This window comes from Apodemus sylvaticus, chromosome 6 (genome assembly GCF_947179515.1).
Source record: "Apodemus sylvaticus chromosome 6, mApoSyl1.1, whole genome shotgun sequence".
NCBI lineage: Eukaryota > Metazoa > Chordata > Mammalia > Rodentia > Muridae > Apodemus > Apodemus sylvaticus.
In genome coordinates this window covers 87,644,131-87,666,639 of record NC_067477.1, presented here as the reverse complement: position 1 = coordinate 87,666,639, position 22,509 = coordinate 87,644,131, and the positions used below count along the sequence as shown (strand labels likewise).

The window sequence follows — 22,509 nt, the reverse complement described above, 5'->3', positions numbered from 1 at the left end:
ATTAAGAATCTGGATGGCCAATTAAAATCCATAATGAAATACCACCAAGCATTTAAAAGATAACTATCGGTCAATCATGTAAAAAAAATTTGTAATACAAAGTCTAAAGTTAATATTCAAATGGACAACTTTGCTGGGGAGGTGTGAGAGAAGTAGCTGTGCATGACCCTAATTAAAGAGCCACATTGGGGTGTCATGCCACTTAGTAGGAACTTGACATTGGCCAAGGACAATCCCTGGCTTTGGACAGGAATCTGATGTTAGGGCATAATAGGGAAGTAGGTTACAGCAGGAATTGTTATCCTAGGGTGGAGTGCTCAGAGTGTACTTGACATTGGTCAAGGTGAACTTCTCCTAGGCTTTGTTGGGCCTAGGGATTCCTGTGCTAGTCAGAATCCTGCTCCACCTAGGGTGGAGTGTTCAGAGTGAAGGTTAAGTTCATTGTTCCTCCAGGTCTATGATTCCTGAATTAAGCAGGTGACCACGCAGCTGCCTCAGCAGTAGAGCCAAGGACCACCAGAAGACTTCCCTGGAACTCAGCCTGGAGTCTGGGGGGGAGGGGCTTGCCCAAACTGTTAAAAGGTCTGACCTTGATTAAAGTTGGGGCCTTGATCGGTAAACTATCGTCCTGGCCTCGTTCTAGCCCCTTCCCATCCATCCCTCAACTTCTGTTCCAGGAAACCAGTTCGTAGTAGCTGCAAGCAGCTACAGAATATAACAGTTAACAAGAAAAAAAGACATGAAACACAAAGGGGCTGGGTGGAATAAAGGAGATCAGTAGGCGTCAATTGAACATATCAAAACACGATATGTTCAATCGATACTAGGAAAAACTAAGAAAAACACAGCAGGCAATTCTAAAAACACAAAGGGAAAGTAAACATTTAGCTTATATTACTTTATATAAGTGATCTTTGAGACTACTACTCAGGTATGTAACATCTCGAATGGGCCTTTTGCAATGTTCAAAATCTCTCTCCCAATTGCTCCTTTCCTCCTCATAAAACTCTGCAATCTGGCCCCCAAGCAGCCAAGCATCATTTCTGTATGCTGTAGGTATGGAGACTGAGATCAGTTAGAGCGTTCGACATTCATTTTTAGTGCTAGTTGTCATGGCAACATAAACCTTCTAAATACAATGAGGAGACAGTAAATGTGAATACTTAAAAATAGCCTTGCCTTAGAAAAAAACAGGAGAATGGCTGGGCCAAATAACTAAGATGTCAAGTGAAAGGCTAATTATTGCAGTAATTTTCAAGTCAGCCTTATGGTACCTAAGTGGGTCTGAACGCAGTATATATAGCATTTTGATAATCACTGTTATTAGAGCTAATTGTTTCAATTCAGAAGCAGACTCAATTATCTTATATAATTATACCCGTTCACTATAGCCAAGAAACAACCAGTTCATCCAGTCTTCTGGCAGCTTTTGACCAATAAGAAGTGCTCAGGTGCCTAAACTAGCAAGGTTCCTGATGCAGTGCATACCGCCATGCCTCCTCTCTTTCTGTGACATGGCCAACCTCCAGAACCTTCCCCAGTTAGCATCTTTCCTCCATGAGGAAAGGCTCTTGACCTCTTCCTCACCTATCTCTGTTCTCACAGAGCTTCAACAAAGACAGAGGCACAATGGTGGAGCACAGACAATACCTTTATAAAAGAGAACCACGATCTTCTGGAAGGCTTTCATGAAGTGGATGTTGTCGTAGCAGTATTCCTGAACCTTCTGCAGAAGGACAAGCTCTGACTGGCCTTGGGAACTGAACACGGCCAGCAGGGGAGCGTATTGCTACAACAGAGCAGAGGGAAAGGTATGACCTGGAGCCAACACTGCTGGAATCTCAACGGCACCTTGGAGGCGCCTTTCATGGTTTTTAACGTTATGTTCAATTAAAGTGAACTTTATACCAGTGTAACTCAATAGACTTTATTTACTGTACCCACTAAGGAGACCAAAGAAGACTCTACTGCATTACAAGCACCTGCACAGCCCACTGTGTATACTGGGTACCATGGAAGTGAAATCACATCCTCCTAGTCTACAGTTAGGACAGTAGGATTCTCCTTCCCGATGTCCCAGGTCCCACAAGCCACCTGAAAGGTCTCTTTCTGTTGTTCCCACATTCCAGATATCTTTGGCTTTCTGTGAGTGCTAGACAGCCATTGCTTTTTCTAAGACGTCCTCATTTCTTTTCATGGAGACACCCCCATCTGGACAGTGTGTTCCCTCCTCTGACCTCACAGACGCTGAAAGCCATTGTCTATGACCGCTTAGGTCACATTCAGACCTCCACTTCCTAACCAAAGTCTACATGCAAGATCTACTACGGTTTCCGCTCACCTTAGTGCACGGACATGCTGATCTGTACCCCAAAATATTCAACTGACATGGGTCAATTTACTTCTCTAATTCTAATGTCTGTTCACAGCTTACTTAAATCAAAGATTTCGGCTTTTTTTTCCCCATATGGAACATAGCCAATAACCAGCTTACACTTCTCTTTAACATATGATGTTACAGGTGACTGTATACTTTTAATGAGAACCGACTTGGAGATGATTCATGTTCTTACATTTGAAACATTTTTAGGCAGCAGCAGATTTGAAAAGGAAAACAAGGTATTTTAATTTGGTGCTGGGGAAATGGGTTGGCATTCACTTGTTCTTTTGTTTCTCATTGTTTGTGACAGGGTCTCATGCTGCCCAGACAGGCCTAGAACTGATTGTCATGCTTCCTCGCACCTTCTGCATGCTGGGGTTTCAGGAATGGGCCAGTTCTACCCGCCATACCCTCAGGAAGTGCAGCTGACCCACCTCAGTGGTGGTTCCCTTCAAAGGCCGGTTACCTTTAGGTGCTTCAGAGCCTGCTCTGCAACCAGCTCCTCCTTCTTGTTCCACTCCACAGCGTTCATGACGCAGGTCCACAGCAGCCCGATCACGGCTGTTTCTGGAAGATCGTTCCTTTTCATTTCCTCTTTGACGTAAAGCACCACCTAAGGTTCATGGAAAGAGAGTCAGAGGAACAAGAGAGCAAATAAAAAGGCTGGGGCTATTTCTCATCGAAGGCCTGGTCAATAAAGGGTTTAGGGCAAGGTGGGAAACCTTGGGCCCAGCTGTTCCATCCCTAACATATATCCTCAAATGATAAATGAAAAGTAGAAGACCTAAACTTCGTTCTGGACAAAAGGTGCTAGGTGATGCGGAGTAAGAGAAAGGCTTCGTTTCCGGGATAATCAATATGTGGGTGAATCCTTTGGGTTCAGTAGAGTAGGCACTTGAGTCAGACTGACTTTCTGTGGGTTTGAAGTAAGCAACAGGTCTGTGAATTTTTCTGTTTCTTAAAATTAAACTTCTTGATGGGTGTGTCTTGGGCTTGCCCAGATCCACTCTCAACAGTGTATCCTTAATTCCTATTCTTGAGTTGACTCCTTTGTCGCATCTCAGTGAAGAATCCATTGGTAAAGAAACTGCACAATGCAAAGGCACCCTCCTCCTTCCCCTCCCCACTTTCCAGTTAGGGAATCTAGCTATACTCATGAGGATGGTCTTGAACTTACTTGAACTTACTTTATTACCTAGCTGCTGGGATTAGCCACCATACCTGAGGTGCTGAGATTGAACTGAAGGCTCCAATATACCAAGCAAGCTATACCTCAAATCCTGTCATTTTCTTTCCTAGATTCCTGTGAATTCAGTGTATTCCGTGACTAGCCACATGCCCTCTTCCCCTCCCTTATTGTGAAAAGATAAGCGTTTTCTTTACTCTTGAGCTGAACTTCATAAGAAGAGTGGGCTGGGTAGCTCTAGAGCGAGTGGCCAGACTACCCAAGGCTCGGACCTGTCTGGGATTCCTCACATGAATAAGATCAGGGACTGGCCTGCATCTAAAAGCATGGCTGTGGTTTCCCTTGTACAAGTTCACTCCTCGCCCTGTGTGCCTTGAAAGTCGTGCACAGCTCTAGTTTGAATAATACGGTTGAAATCCCTGTTGATGTGGATGCATGAGTATTTGTTATTCTAACACCTCCACCTGGTGGACAGTTACCAGTCTGAGCTTCTCCAGCTCTCGAGAAGCCAGGTAAGGCCTCAGGAGATACAGCTGAAGCACGGGAATTTGGGAGTGCTAGGGGAAGGACTCCCCGCTAAAGCTTGAGTTCATCATACAGAAAGGGTGTTTTTTTTTTTTTTCCAGCTTAAAGAATTCCTTTCCAGATGTACAAACAGTTATTGCTATCTAACACATAGCAAACTATACTTAAACATGGTTCCAAAACCTGTAGCCTTTACACAGCTATTGTAGAGGGGTGAATAAGATGCTGGTCCAACTGATCTTTCCCTGTGTGGATCTGTGCTTTCTTCTTCAAAGGTGCTGGAATACAGCTCAATGGTAGAGCAATTGCTGTGTATGCACTCAGTCCTGGGCTTGACTCCAAGGACCATGAAAATAGAAACAAGCAACACATTCATACCCAGTGATGCAAAATGCCCAGCCTTGACACTAAGAGCTGGTTAATGCTTAACACCAGGTAGAGAATCGACAATCCAACAGAAATGTCACTGTATGGGAGATTTTACCAGCAGATAGCCAAGCCTTTATGTTGATAAAACAGTTTGGATAATCATAGTAGCCTGGTAAAGGAGGCAATGTGAGTTAAGATAATATAAACTTCTAGAACGTCTCAAAATATAATAAAATAGGATTTCCAGTGAGTACCTTGAGCCAACTTCAATGCTAGGAGCAAGGGAATAGTGGATGGTAATACACATGAGGGAGGAAAAGCTTATGCTATATGACCTATGTAATTCTACACACACACACACACACACACACACACACACACACACACACCAGCATGCATAGTTTTCTGCAGTGTTGGGGATGTAAACAATGGCCTCGTGAATACTTCTTCAAGTGCTCTACCATTGGACAGATCCACACCCATCAAACATGTATGTTGTACTGGAGTTCACTCTGGTCTCCTAGCTCCCTGATGAGCCCCACCCTTACCCCTTATCTGTGTGTGTTGTGCAGGAGTTCACTACTGCCTCCTACCTCCTTGATAGGGCATTCCTGAGACAGACGCTCTTGCAGCTCCTTCTGCAGTTCCTTCCTGGTGCCCAGCGACTGCTGGACTCGGAGAAAGTCCGACAGCTCCTTCAGCCCCGCGTCAGTGAAGTACTTAGCGAAATGATCCACACTCTGTCTGTTCACTGGGAAGAGTTCCTGAAGGAGAAAAGGAGGTGTGTAAACCACAGGCTATTCAAATTAGGATAGAATTCTCATACTGAAGTCACTTGGGATATCTCACTTTCAGATGAGGTCTTCCTATACAGTTACTGAGGAGAGCACCTTTTAAAATAAGATGATTTTATGGAAAGGACTGAGTGCTTTGCTTGCTGTACCCACCCATCTCTTTTTGTCTGCTTTAGTCAATGATAGCACAGGACTAAATTTGCCTGACTATATGAATACGATGAAAACTCTGACTGTATTTGAGTTGTTTTGAAACTGAGAGGAAGAAAACTGAAACCGTTAGCTGCTTCCTTAATTGAGTTAACAAGGCTCTTTCTGTAAAGCTGAAATGATCAGAAACACTAGGAAAAAACCCACTCCTCCCCAGAGACCTCCACTCTCATCCCAAAGTAAGTGCTACAGCCGTTTGGACACAGTGAAAGAGCAATGGGAGACTTTGCCATTTTCCACTAATATGGCGGCTCTCAACGCCGGTCTGGATGAGACCCAATCTAAATTTACCTCATCAACTGCTCAGGTTCCTAAATAATTTAGATGGTGGGGGATTTTTTTTGTTGTTGTTAAAGCAACAAAAAAGAGCAGAGCACCATAGCTGCTTTGATATCTTCATCTTCCCCTGTGCAGCCTGGCACCCTCTCAGTAACACTCTCTCACTGTCTAATCCTGTGTGAATTCAGCAGCCAACTATGAAATGCGGGCAATTTTCAAAGCTCTCACATTCCTCCAACTGCTGGCAAGTCTGAAAACTGGGCATGAACTTTCCTTGGTTAGATCTGCCTGCATGTTGCCAAAGGCTCTGTATCTCTACCTTACTGCAAAGAGTTGTCATGGGGCCGCCACTGAGAGGAGCAGGGCAGAGACAGCTGGGCCAGGACTTAAACCTCAACCTTCCTGTATCATCACCTCCAAGTTTCCTTTGAGTCATATATTTTATGATGGAACAGAGTCAGTGGGAGAACTTATCAAATGGGCATGCACATCAAAAAACCACTTCCCACCACACTGAAACTTCACTGCTAATGTTTACAGTATCATCATGTTAATACTTACAGTTTCATCCAAGACATTCCAGATTTAGGGGAAGGGGCTAATTTCATTTTATGGAGTGGTCCCTTCCCTCCCAGAGAATCAAGCTGTATTGGTACTTCCTTTATACTGTTTAAAATAAACAAGCATTTCTAAAAACAAAAGCTATCTATCTATCTATCTATCTATCTATCTATCTATCTATCTATCTATCTGTCTGTCTGTCTGTCTGTCTGTCTGTCTATCTATCTATCTATCTATCTATCTATCTAGTCATTTCTCTATATCTAACTAGTATGTTTATACATGTGCAGGTCATAGGACCCACTTGTGTGGGTTCTCAGAGCACAGCCTGTGTGAATCTGGTCTTTCTATATGTGGGTCCTGAGGAACCAGTTCTCAGGCTTGGTAGCAGGCACTCCTACCCATGTATCCATATTGTCAGGCTGAAGTAGAAATGCATTAATAAATGTAGCAGCCGGTGTGGCTTATATAGCTAGAAATATTTAAGGACAGTGCTGTTGGCACTAAGGTCAACATTGGCTCCATAGGTCAGTATAACCACTGAACATTCTTTGTCAAGAAGACATGACCGCAAAATGGGATTTGACGTTATGTTCAAGTGCATGCCAATCATACTGTTCACATACAGTTCATTTATGAAGATGTGGTTTTAGGATACATACCCTTATTACACAGGCCTTGCTTACTACCAAAAGTCTGTATTGGTCATTATTCACATGATCTGTTTTCCTTTAGCTTTTGCCTATGTAATTTTCTTTCTACAGTGTTTCACCTTGACTTTTCCCTTTGTTTTTGAGTTTGAGGTAGTCTCATGAAGGTAGGCTTCGATCTGGCAATGTACCAGGAGACTAGCTTCAAACTCATGGTAATCCTCTAGTCTTAGCCCCCCCCCAGGGTTAGGATTATAGACAAGTATCACAGTGCCCCCAAATTCACCATTTAAAAAAATATGCGCTTTCTTTCTGTGCATTGTCCATTCCCTTGAAGTCTGATGTTACCTCATAAATGCCAGGGTCTGTTTGCTTTTCAATTATTCCCACTCTCAGAAATTCCTGGCACACAATATGCCAATACCATACTCAATGAAAAGACCAACTTCACTTTTCCTTTTTCTAGGGATGAGAAATACTTTCACCCGTCCCCTGTCCTCTTGAGCTATACAAATTTTTCCTTCATCTGTTAACAGTGCTGAGTAATGGCTAACATCACTATTTTTGTGAACAATTACATAAAACTTTGTTGCATATCTTCATGAAACAAAATTTACTCCCTCAAGAATGTAACAGATGCCAAGTGTCTCCTGGGTTGAGTCAGGAAATCTCAGGCACCTCCTGTACTTTGGCATCACAAGCACCCTATCCTCACCCCACTGATGCTGGAAGCACTGGGAAGAAATAGAATCCTCGCTTCTCTTTCCCAAAACATGCAGATCTAGTAAGTACAGTTAAATGACATGTGTTTTCAAGACAGCTGCATTTTTATATCCAGTGACCCAATTAACCAACCTATAGCTATAACGAACCAGACTTTTTGTGGCAAGTTGTGTTAGATTCTATCTTTGCTCCCAATCACCAACTTCCTCTGCGTCAAAGTAGATCAACAGAATCCCCCCCGCCCCCCATTGCTGCATGCAGATGCAGAAGTAGGTAAATGTCCTATTCTCTTTTCCAGACTTGCCACTGACGATTTTTTCCCTGATTTTTATTTTGAATAGTGTTTGTGCACGTGTGGTGTGTCAGTGTGTAGCTATATGCACATAAGTGCAGGTGCATTTGAGTGTGTTAGGCAAGTCCTGTACCACTGAAATACCACTACAGCCATTAAGAAAAAGCTTTACTGTTGATAAAATGTTAATACCATGTCAACAATCTTCCAAACTGAAGTGTTTATATCTCTTGTAATTTTGAATAAGTGGCTATGACCAGTTATATAAAATAAAGAAACTTTAAGAGAAGGGTTTGATTTGACTCACAATCGGGGGATGGCATGTTGGTCGGAGTGTCCTGGTTCACAGAGCCAACCAGGAAGCAGAGAAAGGGCACGCCAACATTCAGCTGGTTCTTGCCTTCTCTCTGTCCCGGCTTTTTCTGCCATGCAATTCATTACCTCACAGGATGGTCCTAGCATCACACAGCCTCACCCCTCCCCAGGTAATCTTCTGTAGAAAAGTATTCCCAGAAGTGTTCCTTATGATTGGCTTAGGGGTTGTTTCATTTATTTAAAATATATTAGAGTGTGTATAAGACTAAAACAGAATTTGTTTCTCTATGATAATAAAAAATAAAAGGCACGCACTCCAGTTCAGCACAGACTGGGGTATGTCACTGACATGTCAACACCCTGACACCAGTCATGGGTACAAGCTTGATGCAAAAATACTTACAAGCAGCCTCTTGTCTAAGTTGGCTTTTCTCAATGAAGAGGTAACAGAATTGGCATCTTTCTCTGCCATCCAGGCTTTGAAAAGCTTGACAGCAAATGAAGCTGCAATGCCTGTTAAAAGAAAGTGAGAATGTCATTCCTGGATACAGGATATACATTTCTGAATAGGTTTCCAGAAATAGGTAACAGCTCAAAAAATTGATTCTAGAGAGAGGAAAGGCATGCACAGCTCTCTTTTCATACTAAAAGGAAAACAACTTCACGAGCAAGAACCTAGGCATGGTGGCTCATGCCCTCCATGCCAGCAACAGGAAGTAGAGGCAGGAGCATTGCTATAAGAGCCAGAGGAGCTGGATCTACACAGTTAAGTGTGAGGACAGGCAGGGCTACATGGTGATATTCTAATTATAAAACAAAAAACAAAAAAACAAATGAAAACAACAAAATCAACAATGCAAATAGTTTTCAGCCAGGCAGAGGTGGTGCACGCCTATAATTCCAGTACTTTTTGAGGCAAAGGCAGGTAGATCTCATGAGCTCAAGGCCAGCTTTCTCTACAGAGCAAGTTCCAGGACAGGCAGAATGACATAGAGAAACTCTGTCTGGAAAACAACAACAACAACAACAAAATCATTTTCACAGCAGGAGTACTGATGCCAATATGGTATAACTTATTATTATTCGAGTGTTTAATTCATTTCTTCTTATTTACTAAATGTGTGCATGTGTGTGTATGGAGGCCAGAGGTCAACACTGAGTTCCTCAGAAGCCCTGATCTTGTTTGTTTGCTTGCATTTTCTTTTGTTCAAGCCAGGGTTTCTTTGTATAGCCTTGGCTGTCCTTGAACTAGCTCTGTGGACCAGGATGATCTCAAACTCACAGAGATCTGCCTACCTTTGTTTCCTGAATGCTAGGATAAAGATGGGCACCAGTACCACTAGCTCTTCATCATGTTTGCTGAAACTGGGTCTCTTCAGTGGCCCAAGGCTCCCAGTTAGGCTAGGCTTTTTGAACACAGGGACCTTCATGTTTCTGCTTCTCAGCACTGGAATTACAAACATGTGCCACCGGGCCTGGGTTTCTACATGGTTACTAGCTATTACTATAATATACCTAAAAGGCATTGGAAAAGCATTAATCGAAAGAACTCAAGGTACCAAAAGTCCATCTGATGACTTCTAAGGTCCTGGGTTTGTAAACCTTGATGATATTTAGAGGGATAAAGCTGTACTTAGCAAATTCAGGCTAACTACTGAAGACTTTTACATTATAGAATATATCAGGACAAAGTTCTTGATCCATGATTAAAAAATGGCAGAGAATGGCTAGAGCTCACACTGATGCCAAGACTACTGCTGATTATTTGTGTTGCTTTTACCAAAAAATGTGACAATCAGACCCCGGGAAACATCCAATGCTCAGCACTGATAGGCCCACTGCATTTGTATGAAGACTATCAAAATCCTCACCAAAAGACACAGGCAAAGGATGTGAAAGAACCAGCCAATAAATCTACTCCAGAGAGCCCAGGAAAGACAGAGAAGGCTTCTGTCTTAGTCAGGGTTTCTATTCCTGCACAAACATTATGACCAAGAACCAACTTGAGGAGGAAAGGGTTTATTGAGCTTACACTTCCATGCTGCTGTTCATCACAAAAGGAAGTCAGGACTAGAGCTTAAGCAGGTCAGGAAACAGGAGCTGATGCAGAGGCCATGGAGGGATGTTTCTTATTGGCTTGCTTCCCCTGGCTTGCTCAGCCTGCTCTCTTACAGAACCCAAGACTACCATCCCAGAGATGGTACCACCCACAAAAGGTCCTCCCCTCTTGATCACTAATTGAGAAAATGCCCCACAGATGGATCACATGGGGGTACTTTCCCAACTGAAATTCCTTTCTCTGTGATAACTCCTACCTGTATCAAGTTGACACACAAAACCAGCCAGTACAATTGACCCCTTGTCAACTTGACACTCAAACACATCACTATTAAGCCTCAACCCTTACTTTTTTATTCATCCCCAAGATCTCAATAACTTTAAAAGTCCCACAGTCTTTGCATATTAAAAGTTCAATCCCTTTAAAATGTCCAATATCTTTTAAAATTCAAAGTCTTTTAAAAATTCAAAGTTCTCTTAACTGTGGACTCCACTAAAATACTTTCTTCCTCAGGGCACAGTCAAAACCAAAAGCAAAACTCAAACTCCAATGGTTCAATGTCTGAGATCCAACTCATGATCTTCTGGGCTCCTCCAAGGGCTTGGGTCACTTCTCCAGCTCTGCCCTTTGTAGCACACAGCTTGTCTTCTAGGCTCCAGCTGCCTGTACTCCACTGCTGCTGCTGTTCTTGGTGGTCATCTCATGGCACTGGCATCTCCAAAACACTGCTGACTTCTGCTGTTCTAGGCTTCACCAATAGCCTCTCATAGGCTCTCTTTATGGTGCCAAGCCTCAACTCCTATGTATGAACCCTTCAGTCCTGGGCCATCAATTGCAACTGAGGTTGCACCTTCACCAATGGCCTTCCACGGCCTCTCACAGTGCCAAGCCTCAGCTGCTTTTCATGACCCCTTCATGCCTTCAAAACCAGTATCACCTTGGTGACTCTTACACAGTACCAAGTCCAGCCACAGCACAAAGTACAACTGTGGCTATCTCTGGAACACAGCCTCTGTGCTCTCAGAAAACATTTCCCAGAAGATTTCACCTCAGTGATGCTAGTCTCTTCTTAATCACCACTAATTTCTTAGCTCCAGCTAACCAGCATCAATAGTTCCAGTAACACAAAGGTTTGCTTTAGTGGTTCTGGTATCTTGTTAATCACAGCTGATTCTTCAGCCCCAGCTAACCAAAACCACAGAATCTTCACAACTGAAACATGGGCCCTTTTAGAGTCTTTAATCTTCCCTCTGAAATTTCAAAAACCAGGCCTCCATCTTCTGCACTGTTCTTAACATTGTCTTCCAAGCTCCTACAGAACTTTCCACTGAGCTCTTAATATTCTAATGGCTTTTCTAGCTCGAAGTTCCAAAGTCCTTCCACAGTCCTCCCCAAAACATGGTCAGGTTGTCACAGGAATACCCCACTCCTGGTACCAATTTGCCTTAGTCAGGGTTTCTATTCCTGCACAAACATCATGACCAAGAACCAACTTGGGGAGGAAAGGGTTTATTGAGCTTACACTTCTATGCTGCTGTTCATCACAAAAGTAAGTCAGGATTGGAACTTAAGCAGGTCAGGAAGCAGGAGCTGATGCAGAGGCCATGGAGGGATGTTTCTTACTGGCTTGCTTCCCCTGGCTTGCTCAGCCTGCTCTCTTATAGAACCCAAGACTACCAGCCCAGAGATGGTACCACCCACAAGGGGCCCTCCCCCTTGATCACTAATTGAGAAAATGCCCCACAATGGATCACATGGGGGTACTTCCCCAACTGAAATTCCTTTCTCTGTGATAACTCCAATCTCTGTCAAGTTGACACACAAAACCAGCCAGTACAGCTTCCCTCTCCATTCACACCCTTTTATGACATCTTCATTACAGAAGTTAAAGGCAGAGGAAGCCCAAGCTTGCAAGGGGAGAGCCCAGATTGCTCCACGGCAAGGGGCGTGGCTCCAGAATGGCCACTGAAATTGAGGTGTCTGCTGATGTCAGCTGGACAGGCAGATGGACAGAAGCACAGTTTGAAAAGCTATTTAAGATTCGACTTATGATATCTAATTTCTTTTTTTTCTTCTTTGTCACATTAGAGTCTTGCTGTGTAGCTTGGTTTAGCCAGGAAAACACAATTCTCCTGTCTCAGCAATTAAAATAAAGAGAGTATAGTTCTGGTGACAGCTGACTTGTGAAGTGATGTCAAAGTACTGAAAGTGACCGAAGAGAACTATCAATGTGAATGGTTGCCAACCTTTCAATGGATGTTTCTCTTTGGACAAAAAAATCAAATCAAATCAAATAAACAATTCTTATATTAATTCACAACATCAGGGCTGCTTAAAACTAAGACACTTCTGGAATTTTAAAAAGTAGCTGTGATAGATGTTTAGATTTTAATCAAGAAACCACTCAATCCCTTATCCATATTTGAATCTTGATTAGTTCCAAAAATAAACAGCTAGCTAGCAGACAACTTTTTCTGTAAACGCTTCTGATTTCCAATTTTAAATTCATATTGCATTTGACGAAAACGTATGGCGCAGTTGAAATACTGAATTTATTTTCCTAAATTGAACATTCTGTCTAGGACTGGTGGCAGAGAGCAGTTGTCAACGTCCCCTTTGCTCCTTTTCTAAAAGAATCCCTACTTTGGTCACGCCAGGCTAACTTCTGCTTAGCCTCAGTGCTGGCACCAACTCCTTCCTCACTATTTCTGTGGCCACAGCTATCTACATCATCCTGCTGAACACCACGGAGGAGGGAGCTACGCGCCACAGCTGATCTGAAGACTCTTGATAATGACTGGGGAACCAATCTTCCGATGAAGTCTATGCCATGAATGATATTCCTATCCATTCTGAAGTTTGCCCTATCTATATAACTATTATTTCATTAAAAAAAATATGGGCTGGCAACAGGACTTATCAGCTAAAGGTGCTTCTGCAAACCTGACAACAGCGGTTCAGTCCCTGGCATATACACAAAAGCAACACAAGAGAGTTGAGTCTACAAAGTTGTCAGCTGATTACATGAGTTCTGTAGAAGCGACTATACACGCTCACATGTGCTTGCACATATACACACACTTTTAAAGAAATATGTACATGAATTATAAGGTCAAGAATCTTATGCTGACTACTTTCTAAGATGATTTTTCTTTTTGTGCAGTTGGAGAAATCCGGGTCTACAGAAATGGCTAGCAGGTGCTCTGTCCTTGAGCACCACCCCAACCAATAACACAACCTTTAAATATTGTTCCTAGTTCTCAAAATCAATATAACTTTAATACAATTGGGTAATGGCGCAAAAATAAGATTATTCTATAATCTGTCCTGTAAGATAGGAAGCAAAGCATGATTGAACTTTGGAGCCTAAAAAAAGTATATTTAAGCCTATCACTTTTTTATTAAACAATAATCTTGGTGGAAAACCTGGAACATTTTTGTAGTTACTCTCCTAGTGAGCATAATGATTCTATTCTCTTTAATGGTTACTAGATAGGAGTTGAGCAAAGATATAATTTCTTAATCCATTCTTAATTATGGATCAATACATAAATGTCTAGTTTCTAATGATGGTGAAGTAAGAGGGAAAACCATCAAGGCTACTTCAGTAGTAAGGGCATTTTCCTTCCCATTTTCCGATAATCAATTTCAATCAGAGAATGGTGGTGAATACATTGAGTCATACAATTACCACTAAATTCTATGATGGAAGTTGTTAAAGATTCATTAGTTCTACACACACACAAACAAACACACACACACACACACACACACACACACACACACACACACATTTTGTGTGTGTAATGTACCCATGAGGTCAGAGAGGGCACCGGGTCCCCTGAAAGAACAGAGTTGTAGACATTAGGACCTGTATGATGGTGTTGGGAACTGAGTTTTCATGTTTGATAAGAGCAGAAAGTGCTATTAACAGCTGAGCCTCTCACTTAGGTTTGACATTAACTAGTAAGGTAATTATTTTCTGTTGTGATGGGTTAGGTAATTCAATATTATCAATGTATAGAGTGTAAATTTCACCTTCTTTTTCTATGCAAAACAAAACGAAACAACACAACAACAAAAAACCCGCTAACAACATAAGATAGATGAAGTATCCTGAATTCTTTTCAGAAAGATATTCAGTCAAATAGCCCAGCACTAACAATGTACTAGTGATCCCAGAATCATAAGCCAAGCATTGTGGACAATCAGCATAATGCCACCTGCCTCTTGACTTATTTTTTTTTCTTAGCTACGAGAGGACTATAAGCCCTCTCACTATGGGCATGAATGAAGCTGGGCCTTCCTATATGTAGGAAAATTCCCCAGAAGAAACAGATGTTCTCACAAAAGCGCCTTTCATTTATTTTTAAGGAAAATAACTGTTTTGCGTTGAATTGTAATTTGCATCGTATTATCCTCCTACAAGCGAACAGCCCACTCTTGTTTCATTCTCTAATCAATTACTTCAGCACTGCCTGCCAAACTCTTAATACTTTAACATTTGCCCAAGCCTCTTTCTGTTGCAGCATTCTTGACTTTGAAGTTACTCATTGTCTTTCGGATAATGAATGCCTAATAAAAAAAACAGCATTTTATTATTTATGTGTATGTTTGCCCATGTGCATGTGTGTATGTCCAAGGTCGGAGGAGTGAAGGATGGCCTGGAACTGTGGTTACAGGCAGTGGTGAGCACCTGGGAACGGAACTCTGGTTTTCCACCAGAGCAGCAGTGCTCTTAGCCAATAAGCTATATTGCCCGGAATGTCTTAAAAATATGACTAAAACAGAAACCCCAGAAGGGGTTTCCACCCAGTCTTTGTGTATTTGATTTCATCGGGGAGGGTACTGCTATGTTGTTCAGGCTGGCCTCGAACCTGTGACAACCCTTAGGCCTCAGCCTCCTGATCAGTTCCACAGATCCAAGGTGATTAACAGTTTAGTTTTTTTTGTTTGGGGGATATTTTGTAAATGGGAAATTTCTGGCTTCTACTTTCTTTACTGGCTGGCATTTTATCTCCCAGGGTAAAAAGGTCGGTCCTTCAAAGGAGATAACTGTCCCAGACAATGATGTGTTATTCACACAAAGACCAGCATCTGAGCTGGAAGAAAAAGTTTGGATCTAACCAATTTTAAGGTATCCACAATCTGCAAGTAGAAGTCAAATACCAATGTATAGTAGGTGTGCACATTCTTCTTCTAATTCCTTATAGTGAACATGTATTTAAAAACATCATTTCTTGGCTGTGTGTGTGTGTGTGTGTGTGTGTGTGTGTGACACTCTTACATGGAAGGCAGATAGCTTTCTCCTACACGTGACAAGCCATGCGTACCTTCTTTGACTAAGCTGTCTGTGAAGAGACTGGTGAGGATGGAGGCTGGGAGGGTGCCATTGCCCAGCAGGATCCCAGACAGCATCGCCAACTTTGTCTGCTCTGCTTCAGAAAATGCCTTAAGGAAGAGGAGAAGCTGCAGGTAAAACACAAAGGGAGAAAGAAATTATGTCTCTAAACCCTGACAACAAGGTAGGAAGGTAAGTAACAATGCAATGAGGTCATCCATCCATGCCTAGGTGGTGAAGTAAGTCGCTGTATGGTGCAGTTGGCAGACACTGGAATTGTATGCTCAATCATAAGTGTATAAAGTAATACTCTCTGACACAGTTCTTTCCTGTGGCTTCATACACAGGTAATCAAGGTAAGGGACATTTGGGGAACAGTGTGTATACTTAATGTAAACTTGCCTATCTTCACGGAGAAGAGGAAGCACACACCAAACATGTTTTTTGAAATGTATTTCTTTCACATCCCCTTACCCCCACGAGGCAACCACTTCCTGACCATGGCATACCTAAAAACCTTATTTTGCAATGAAAGTTTGATTTTCATTTGATTTACATGTAAGCATGTGGTGTGTGTGTGTATGTGTGTGTATATATGCAGATGCCTTGAAGGTCAGAAGAGAGTGAACTGGAGTTGCAGGTTGTTGCAAGTCACCTGATATGAGGGTTAGGAGTTAACCTCCGGCTCTTTGCAAGTGCACCAAGTATTCTAACTGCTGAGTCAGCTGTCTCATCCTCCAGCCATAAGAGGATAACTTTTTGAAACACAAAACATAGCAGAAAAGAGTCTGCAGGAAGACCTTTGAGAGAGAAGAGTTGTCTACGCTTTTAAAATGACAGGATCAAACACATTATTTCCTGGATGGTGGTTTAACCACCAGCTTTGGAAAGGCAATAGAAGGTAAGAGATAAAGGAATTTCTAAGTAGAATTTGACAAGACTCTTGACTTTAGGAGGAGGAGAAGTGTGTGCCCCATTACTTCAAACCTTAACATTTTTGAGAGTGAGAGGGGGCTATTTAGAGTCTGAAACAAGTCACAGCAAAGGGGATTTTATGTCCCTCTTCTCCATGAGTCTTAAGTCCTCAGAGCTGTGGGCTGTGGTCCTCCTTTCCCCAACTCTCCTTTGTTTTGTGCTGTGACTAGATTTTCTCAATTTCATCATTTCTCAGGTATGACACTGAGATTCCCCAGAGGACCCCAATCACAGTAGGAACCTGACCGAGTTTTTATCACTTAACACCAATGAACATTCACATAGGTTTGTTTTTACAGGATGGTGATGTGATTCTCTTACCGTCTCTGTATCGTGTAGGACACACTAACTCACCATCCCTAGCATCTGAGAAAGATGTCATTCTCTAGATATTTATACTGAGTGGAAGAACCTTAATCAGAGCCTTTGACTTCTGTCCCATGTCTTACAGCACGCTCTATACGAACAAAAGACATCACCTCATGCCAGAAAGTGAGAGAAACGGCTGAAGTTGAAAATTCTCTGTGTGTATGTGTATCTCTGTCTGTCTGTCTGTCTGTCTCTCTGGTTTGTTTTTTAGATATGGTCTTGTTTTGTAGCCCATGTTGACCCCAAGTTCAGGATCCTTCTTCCTTAGATATTTGAATTTACCTTTTTCATTTCATCTTCAAATGCCTTTTCCAAATACTTGTATCTCCTGATGAGTTTATTGAAGACCTAAACATAAAGCACAATCATTGACTTATGCAAATATTTTTAAAGGTCACGAGAAAGAAGGGTGGAAATCTACCACAGATCTACAATAATAAAAAGATAAATGTGCTCAAACTAAGACATGGGAACCATAAGCACATCAGAAGAGGTACCATGACCCTAGGAAAATAAGATCAAATACATACACAGGATAAATCAAACTGCAGAATAGATAAGGGGCTGGAGACATAGATCCAAGGCTAAGAGTACTTGCTGCATTTTCAGAGGACTAAGTTTAATTCCCAGCACCCATATTGGGAAGCTCACAAGCACCTGTAACTCTAGCTATAGGGGAATGGAAATGTTTCTGGTCTTAAAAGACTCCTGCACTTGTACACATTTTCTTATACAAATACAGAAAAATAAACACATTAAAAACAAAAATACAATCTAAAATGAAAAAAAATTTAAAAAGAAACAATAAACAAATAAATGTTGGTCAAAATAAAATATGATTTTTAATCTTCTAGTTACAGACATTGAATATGTCTGAAACGAAGGGGTTATAGATTAAATCACCGAGCCAATGGCATGGTCAGGAGAGCAGAGTTCAGGGCACATTACTCTCCAGATGGATCATGAATGTATTTTTGGTAGATGAGCAAAAAACAATCTACTTAGCTATGAAGAATTACAGAACCCTAAAGCAGGACTTGCTTTTCTATCCTGAGTTTAGACTGTTCTGTATATAAATGATTCTTTCTGTACATGAATGATTCTATTACTGAAACAGGGATCTTGCAAGTACTGATTATCTTTAGTAACCATGGATATGTCTGAACCCAGTTGGTGCTTTCTCTAATATCCACATAATATACTTTTAAAATTTTGTTGTGTTTCTTCATATAACTAAGAAGACCAAGAACAACTGTCTAAAATCAACTCAGGTTTTCAATCATCATACTATGAAAATATTTGCCAAGTATATAGCTTATATAAAATTAATTTCCAATTCAAATACTCTTTTTATTTAATTTTTTCTTCTGACTGAGCATCCTATTGGCCAGGTTTTTCTGTCAATCTATAAATAAGCAACAATTTAAAAGTTCAAACAGAGCAGAAGATCTTCGGTTTTATAAAAAATTATCCATCCATCTATCCATCCATCCATCCATCCATCCATCCATCCATCCATCCTTCTTTCTGTGTATGTGGGTGCACAAGTATCATTGCACTCCTGGAGACCTGAGGAAAACTTTTGAGAACTTTCTTTTTCCTTCTACCAAATGAGTCCAGGGGATTGAACTCAGATCATCAGGCTTGGTGCAGTTGTCTTTACTGAGTCATTAGAGCCCTAAAAGATCTTCCTTCATATCAAAATATTAAAAATGGAAATCACTTGCTTAAAGACGCCTCCCTGCTAAGACACGATAAAAGGCAAACTATACTTTAATCTTTACATTTATAGGAGCAGCAGTTTTTATGACTTCAAGTTTAGTTTTCATCTTAATCTGTTTTCGTTGGAGTTCAAATAATGATCTGCAGTAATTTGATGCCAAAAATTCTATGATGCTACAGTAGACAACAGACCGTTCTTAGGTATCGACGAGATCAGACTTAGGAATATGAACCTTCCAGCTATGGCAGTACAATAGTCAGAAGCTCTGGGAGTTTGAGGCCAGCCTGGGCTATGAGACCCAGCCCCAAATCAATGAGAAGAGCTATGGAACTCAGTGTTAGTATTTAAACCTATGCCTTCTCAGAGTATTTATAGCTTTTATATACACAGTAGAAACAAAGACATCTAGAGGACAGAACAATTTGTTCCTGTCTGCTCAATCTTCTGTTTCATGGAAAAATATTTTTTCTCCTCTTTTGGTAGTGAAGCTTGTGCAAGTCATGCAAACACATGCTCCCCACTGAGCCACACTGCCAGATCGGACTTCCAAAGAGCCCAACTATGTATAATCAGAATAGGAATTACAGTTAGCTGTATTTACAACTGATGGCTTCTCAACCTTTCACTGGGCCTTAGAATTCACTAATTTTTTGCCAAGCTAATGTGGGCAAACTAACACTCCAGAATTTTATTTACTCTTGCCCTAAAAACCAGTGAGTTTAACATACTTGCATACATTTAATGGGGATTTGTTTCTTCCCCTTTGAAATGTCTCTACGCATCCTTTCTTAGAAAGTTTGCTTATCCCATTTTATTACTGACTCATAAATCTCTATAGGTTTTATGCTTTACAAATATCTCTTTAGCTCTTATTCATTTTTTAAATGAATATGAATATGTACTTACATATTTATTTACTATATGTAAGTACACTGTAGCTGTCTTTAGACATTCCAGAAGAGGGCATCAGATCTTATTATGGATGGTTGTAAGCCACAATATGGTTGCTGGGATTTGAACTCAGGACCTTTGGAAGAGTAGTCAGTGCTCTTAACCGCTGAGCCATCTCTCCAGCCCCCAGCTCTTATTCATTTTTGAGACTGGGTCCAATGAAGCCCCTGGTCTCCAACTCATTATATAGCTGAGGATGACTTTGAACTTCTCTGCCTACCTTGACCTGCAGAGTGCTGGGTGCAGAGTGCAGGTGTGCACCCGTGTCTATGCACTTTACACAGTGCTGGTGGGGAGCAAGCCTGGGCTTTATGTACGCTAGGCAAGTACTCTAGAAGCTGAATTACAGCCATAGCCTCTTCTCTCTCTTTATAATCTTCTGCCTGTATGTATGTCTGTGGACCATGTGCATGCCCAGGATCCTAGAGGCCAGAAGGGGTTGTCTGATTCTCCGGACCTTGACCTGTAAGCTGTCACACGGGTACTGATAGTTAAACCCAGGTCTTGTAGCAACGAGTGGTCTTGACCACATTGCAATCTCTCTAGCCCTCTTGATTTTCTTTAATAGCTATATAGTATGTATTCTATTACTATAAATCACAAAACTTTCTGTTGAGTTTTACATCAATTTCTTTCCTTGGTATTATTCTAAGAAATACTGTGATAATAATCACAATAGTTAAAAAAAAAAATCACAATAGTTGCCATTTTATACCTGCTCAGGCATGGATGCAAGATGTCTTATAAAACCAATGGGGTCAAAGGGAATGGGCAACCTTAGTATGACAAGAAGGAGCAAAACTGGTTTTCTCCAAAAAATAGGATGACTGTACAGCAAAAATTCAGCTGCAGTGGACACCTGAAGCCTTGTAAATGAAGAACAAAGGTGTGGTACTTAATGCTTTCTTTCTGTTCTACGAGGAACGCAACTATGTATTTTCCCACACTTAAAGAGTCCATCTAACACTGTGATTTGAAGCTCTTTCCCCACCATTTTGTTCAGGGGCCTGTGATCCAACACACTGGATTCTTTCCACGCCAGACGCTACCTGAGCATAGTTTCGGATGGTTTCATGATCTTCATTTGCTGAAAACACACAGTGGTTGGTCATCTTGGTCTTGTCGCCATCGTCTATGCGTGTTCCTCCAGGGGCTGTGAAGACAAGTTATTACAGTTAGGATGCAGCTGAGGGACAATGCCAAAATATGAGGAGAGGAGCAAGGAAAACACTGAAGAATAGATGTGAAAATGAGCCACAGTAAATTTCATTGGGTGCACCTGTGTCAATCAAGACAGGTTCCAATCAAGACAATCCAAATAAACTGTTCCACGTCATCCACTGACCACACCTGCGCCATGTCCCGGCCTTCAGTAGATTCTATCATTATAAACCAGGTTCTTTCCAAAATGGGTACGTAACCATGAAAACGAACTTTTATTCAGTGAAATGAATTCCATTATTCTCAGTGCCACTTCTGATGCTTCCCACATTGGGCCATGAAATGCCTTAGCTGGACCTCGTTCACGTAACTGTAGGATTATACAGACTCAACTCTTTTTGTTTTTGTATTACTTTTTTTCAATTACTTATGTACGTGTGTCTGTGCACACGTGAGTGTGGATAAGCACAGAGACTAGAAGAGGATGTCAGATCCCCTGAAAGTGAAGTTATTAATCACTGAGCCATCTCTTAGTGCAAGATCAAACGTCATAGATAGCGAGTAGTGGCAGTAGGCTATTATCCTAATTGTGGTGCCGACCATATTAACCAATTCTTATGGACAGTTTTGGCTTTTATTGGGATGCAGGAATATTTCTAAAACCATTTCCTCTTTCATTAACACAATTTCCCATATGTGATTAATCATCTGTACTGACTCCTTGAACTTGTACTTAGTCATCAAGTACCTGAATTGGTTGGAACAGGATTTTATTCTCTTATTTGTTTTGCTGGAAGAACTGGACTGGAACCAGAGTACCTTTTGATGAGAGTTCCATTTCCATGTTCCCGTAAGTTGTAACAATGGTTCCCATAAGCACTGATAGACTTCAAGGGCAGGAACAGAACATTGAACATTTCTGTTTTTCACTTCTATTTCATTTTGGTTAAAAGGGGTTTGAGTTGCCCATGTTAGAGTGATACCTCTCCTATACTTACCAAATATTTGAAGCATATAGTTTTACAATAAGCTATTGTGCTCTGTACCTTGGGTACAGCAATGGAGAAGAGACCAGGGTTGTTATCTCCTTATCAGTCCCTTGATAAATGTGTATGCTTTAGCTTTAATTTAACTTGTGATTGGGTGAAAAGGTCACACAACCAGTTTTGTTGCTGGACGTAGGCAAATGAGAATTTCTTAGCTTACAGACTCATCCAGGGGTGTTAGAATCCAGTAAACAGTTTTGTAACTAAATTAATTTTAGAGAAATAGGCTCTTGAAGGAATCTGTTTTTCTTAAGTCAACTTATGTGCTAAATGTACATTAATTAATGAACACAACCACCTGGAACAACATTATATTAAGATAATAATCTTCTCAAACCTCTGGACTAATTGTTCTTTTATGGTAAAAATGACAGAACTGGACAGTCTGACCTTCAAGCTGCAGACTTTTCCCAGAGGAGGGAAATATTTTAGAAATTGCATTCGTTCACACACACACCAGACACACTTGTCATACGCTGATGCGTACTTGCATTTAAAATGTTTTTTTCAGCCAGGTGGTGGTGGCGCACACCTTTAATCCCAGCACTTGGGAGGCAGAGGCAGGTGGATTTCTGAGTTCAAGGCCAGCCTGGTCTACAG

At 41.4% G+C, this 22,509-nt stretch overlaps 1 protein-coding gene across 1 annotated transcript in view; it reads right to left on the bottom strand.

Annotated features, from left to right (window-relative positions):
• The window catches only part of Bzw2 (basic leucine zipper and W2 domains 2), a 59,263-nt gene that overhangs the window by 7,848 nt on the left and 28,906 nt on the right, over window positions 1–22,509 (bottom strand). The window contains exons 4-10 of the mRNA XM_052185929.1: window positions 20,752–20,855; window positions 17,311–17,376; window positions 15,677–15,812; window positions 8,688–8,797; window positions 5,054–5,224; window positions 2,847–2,993; window positions 1,651–1,789 (exon numbers count right to left, since the gene is read on the bottom strand). Coding sequence (XP_052041889.1) covers window positions 1,651–1,789; window positions 2,847–2,993; window positions 5,054–5,224; window positions 8,688–8,797; window positions 15,677–15,812; window positions 17,311–17,376; window positions 20,752–20,855 — 873 coding nt within the window. The remainder of the gene's footprint in view (window positions 1–1,650; window positions 1,790–2,846; window positions 2,994–5,053; window positions 5,225–8,687; window positions 8,798–15,676; window positions 15,813–17,310; window positions 17,377–20,751; window positions 20,856–22,509) is intronic.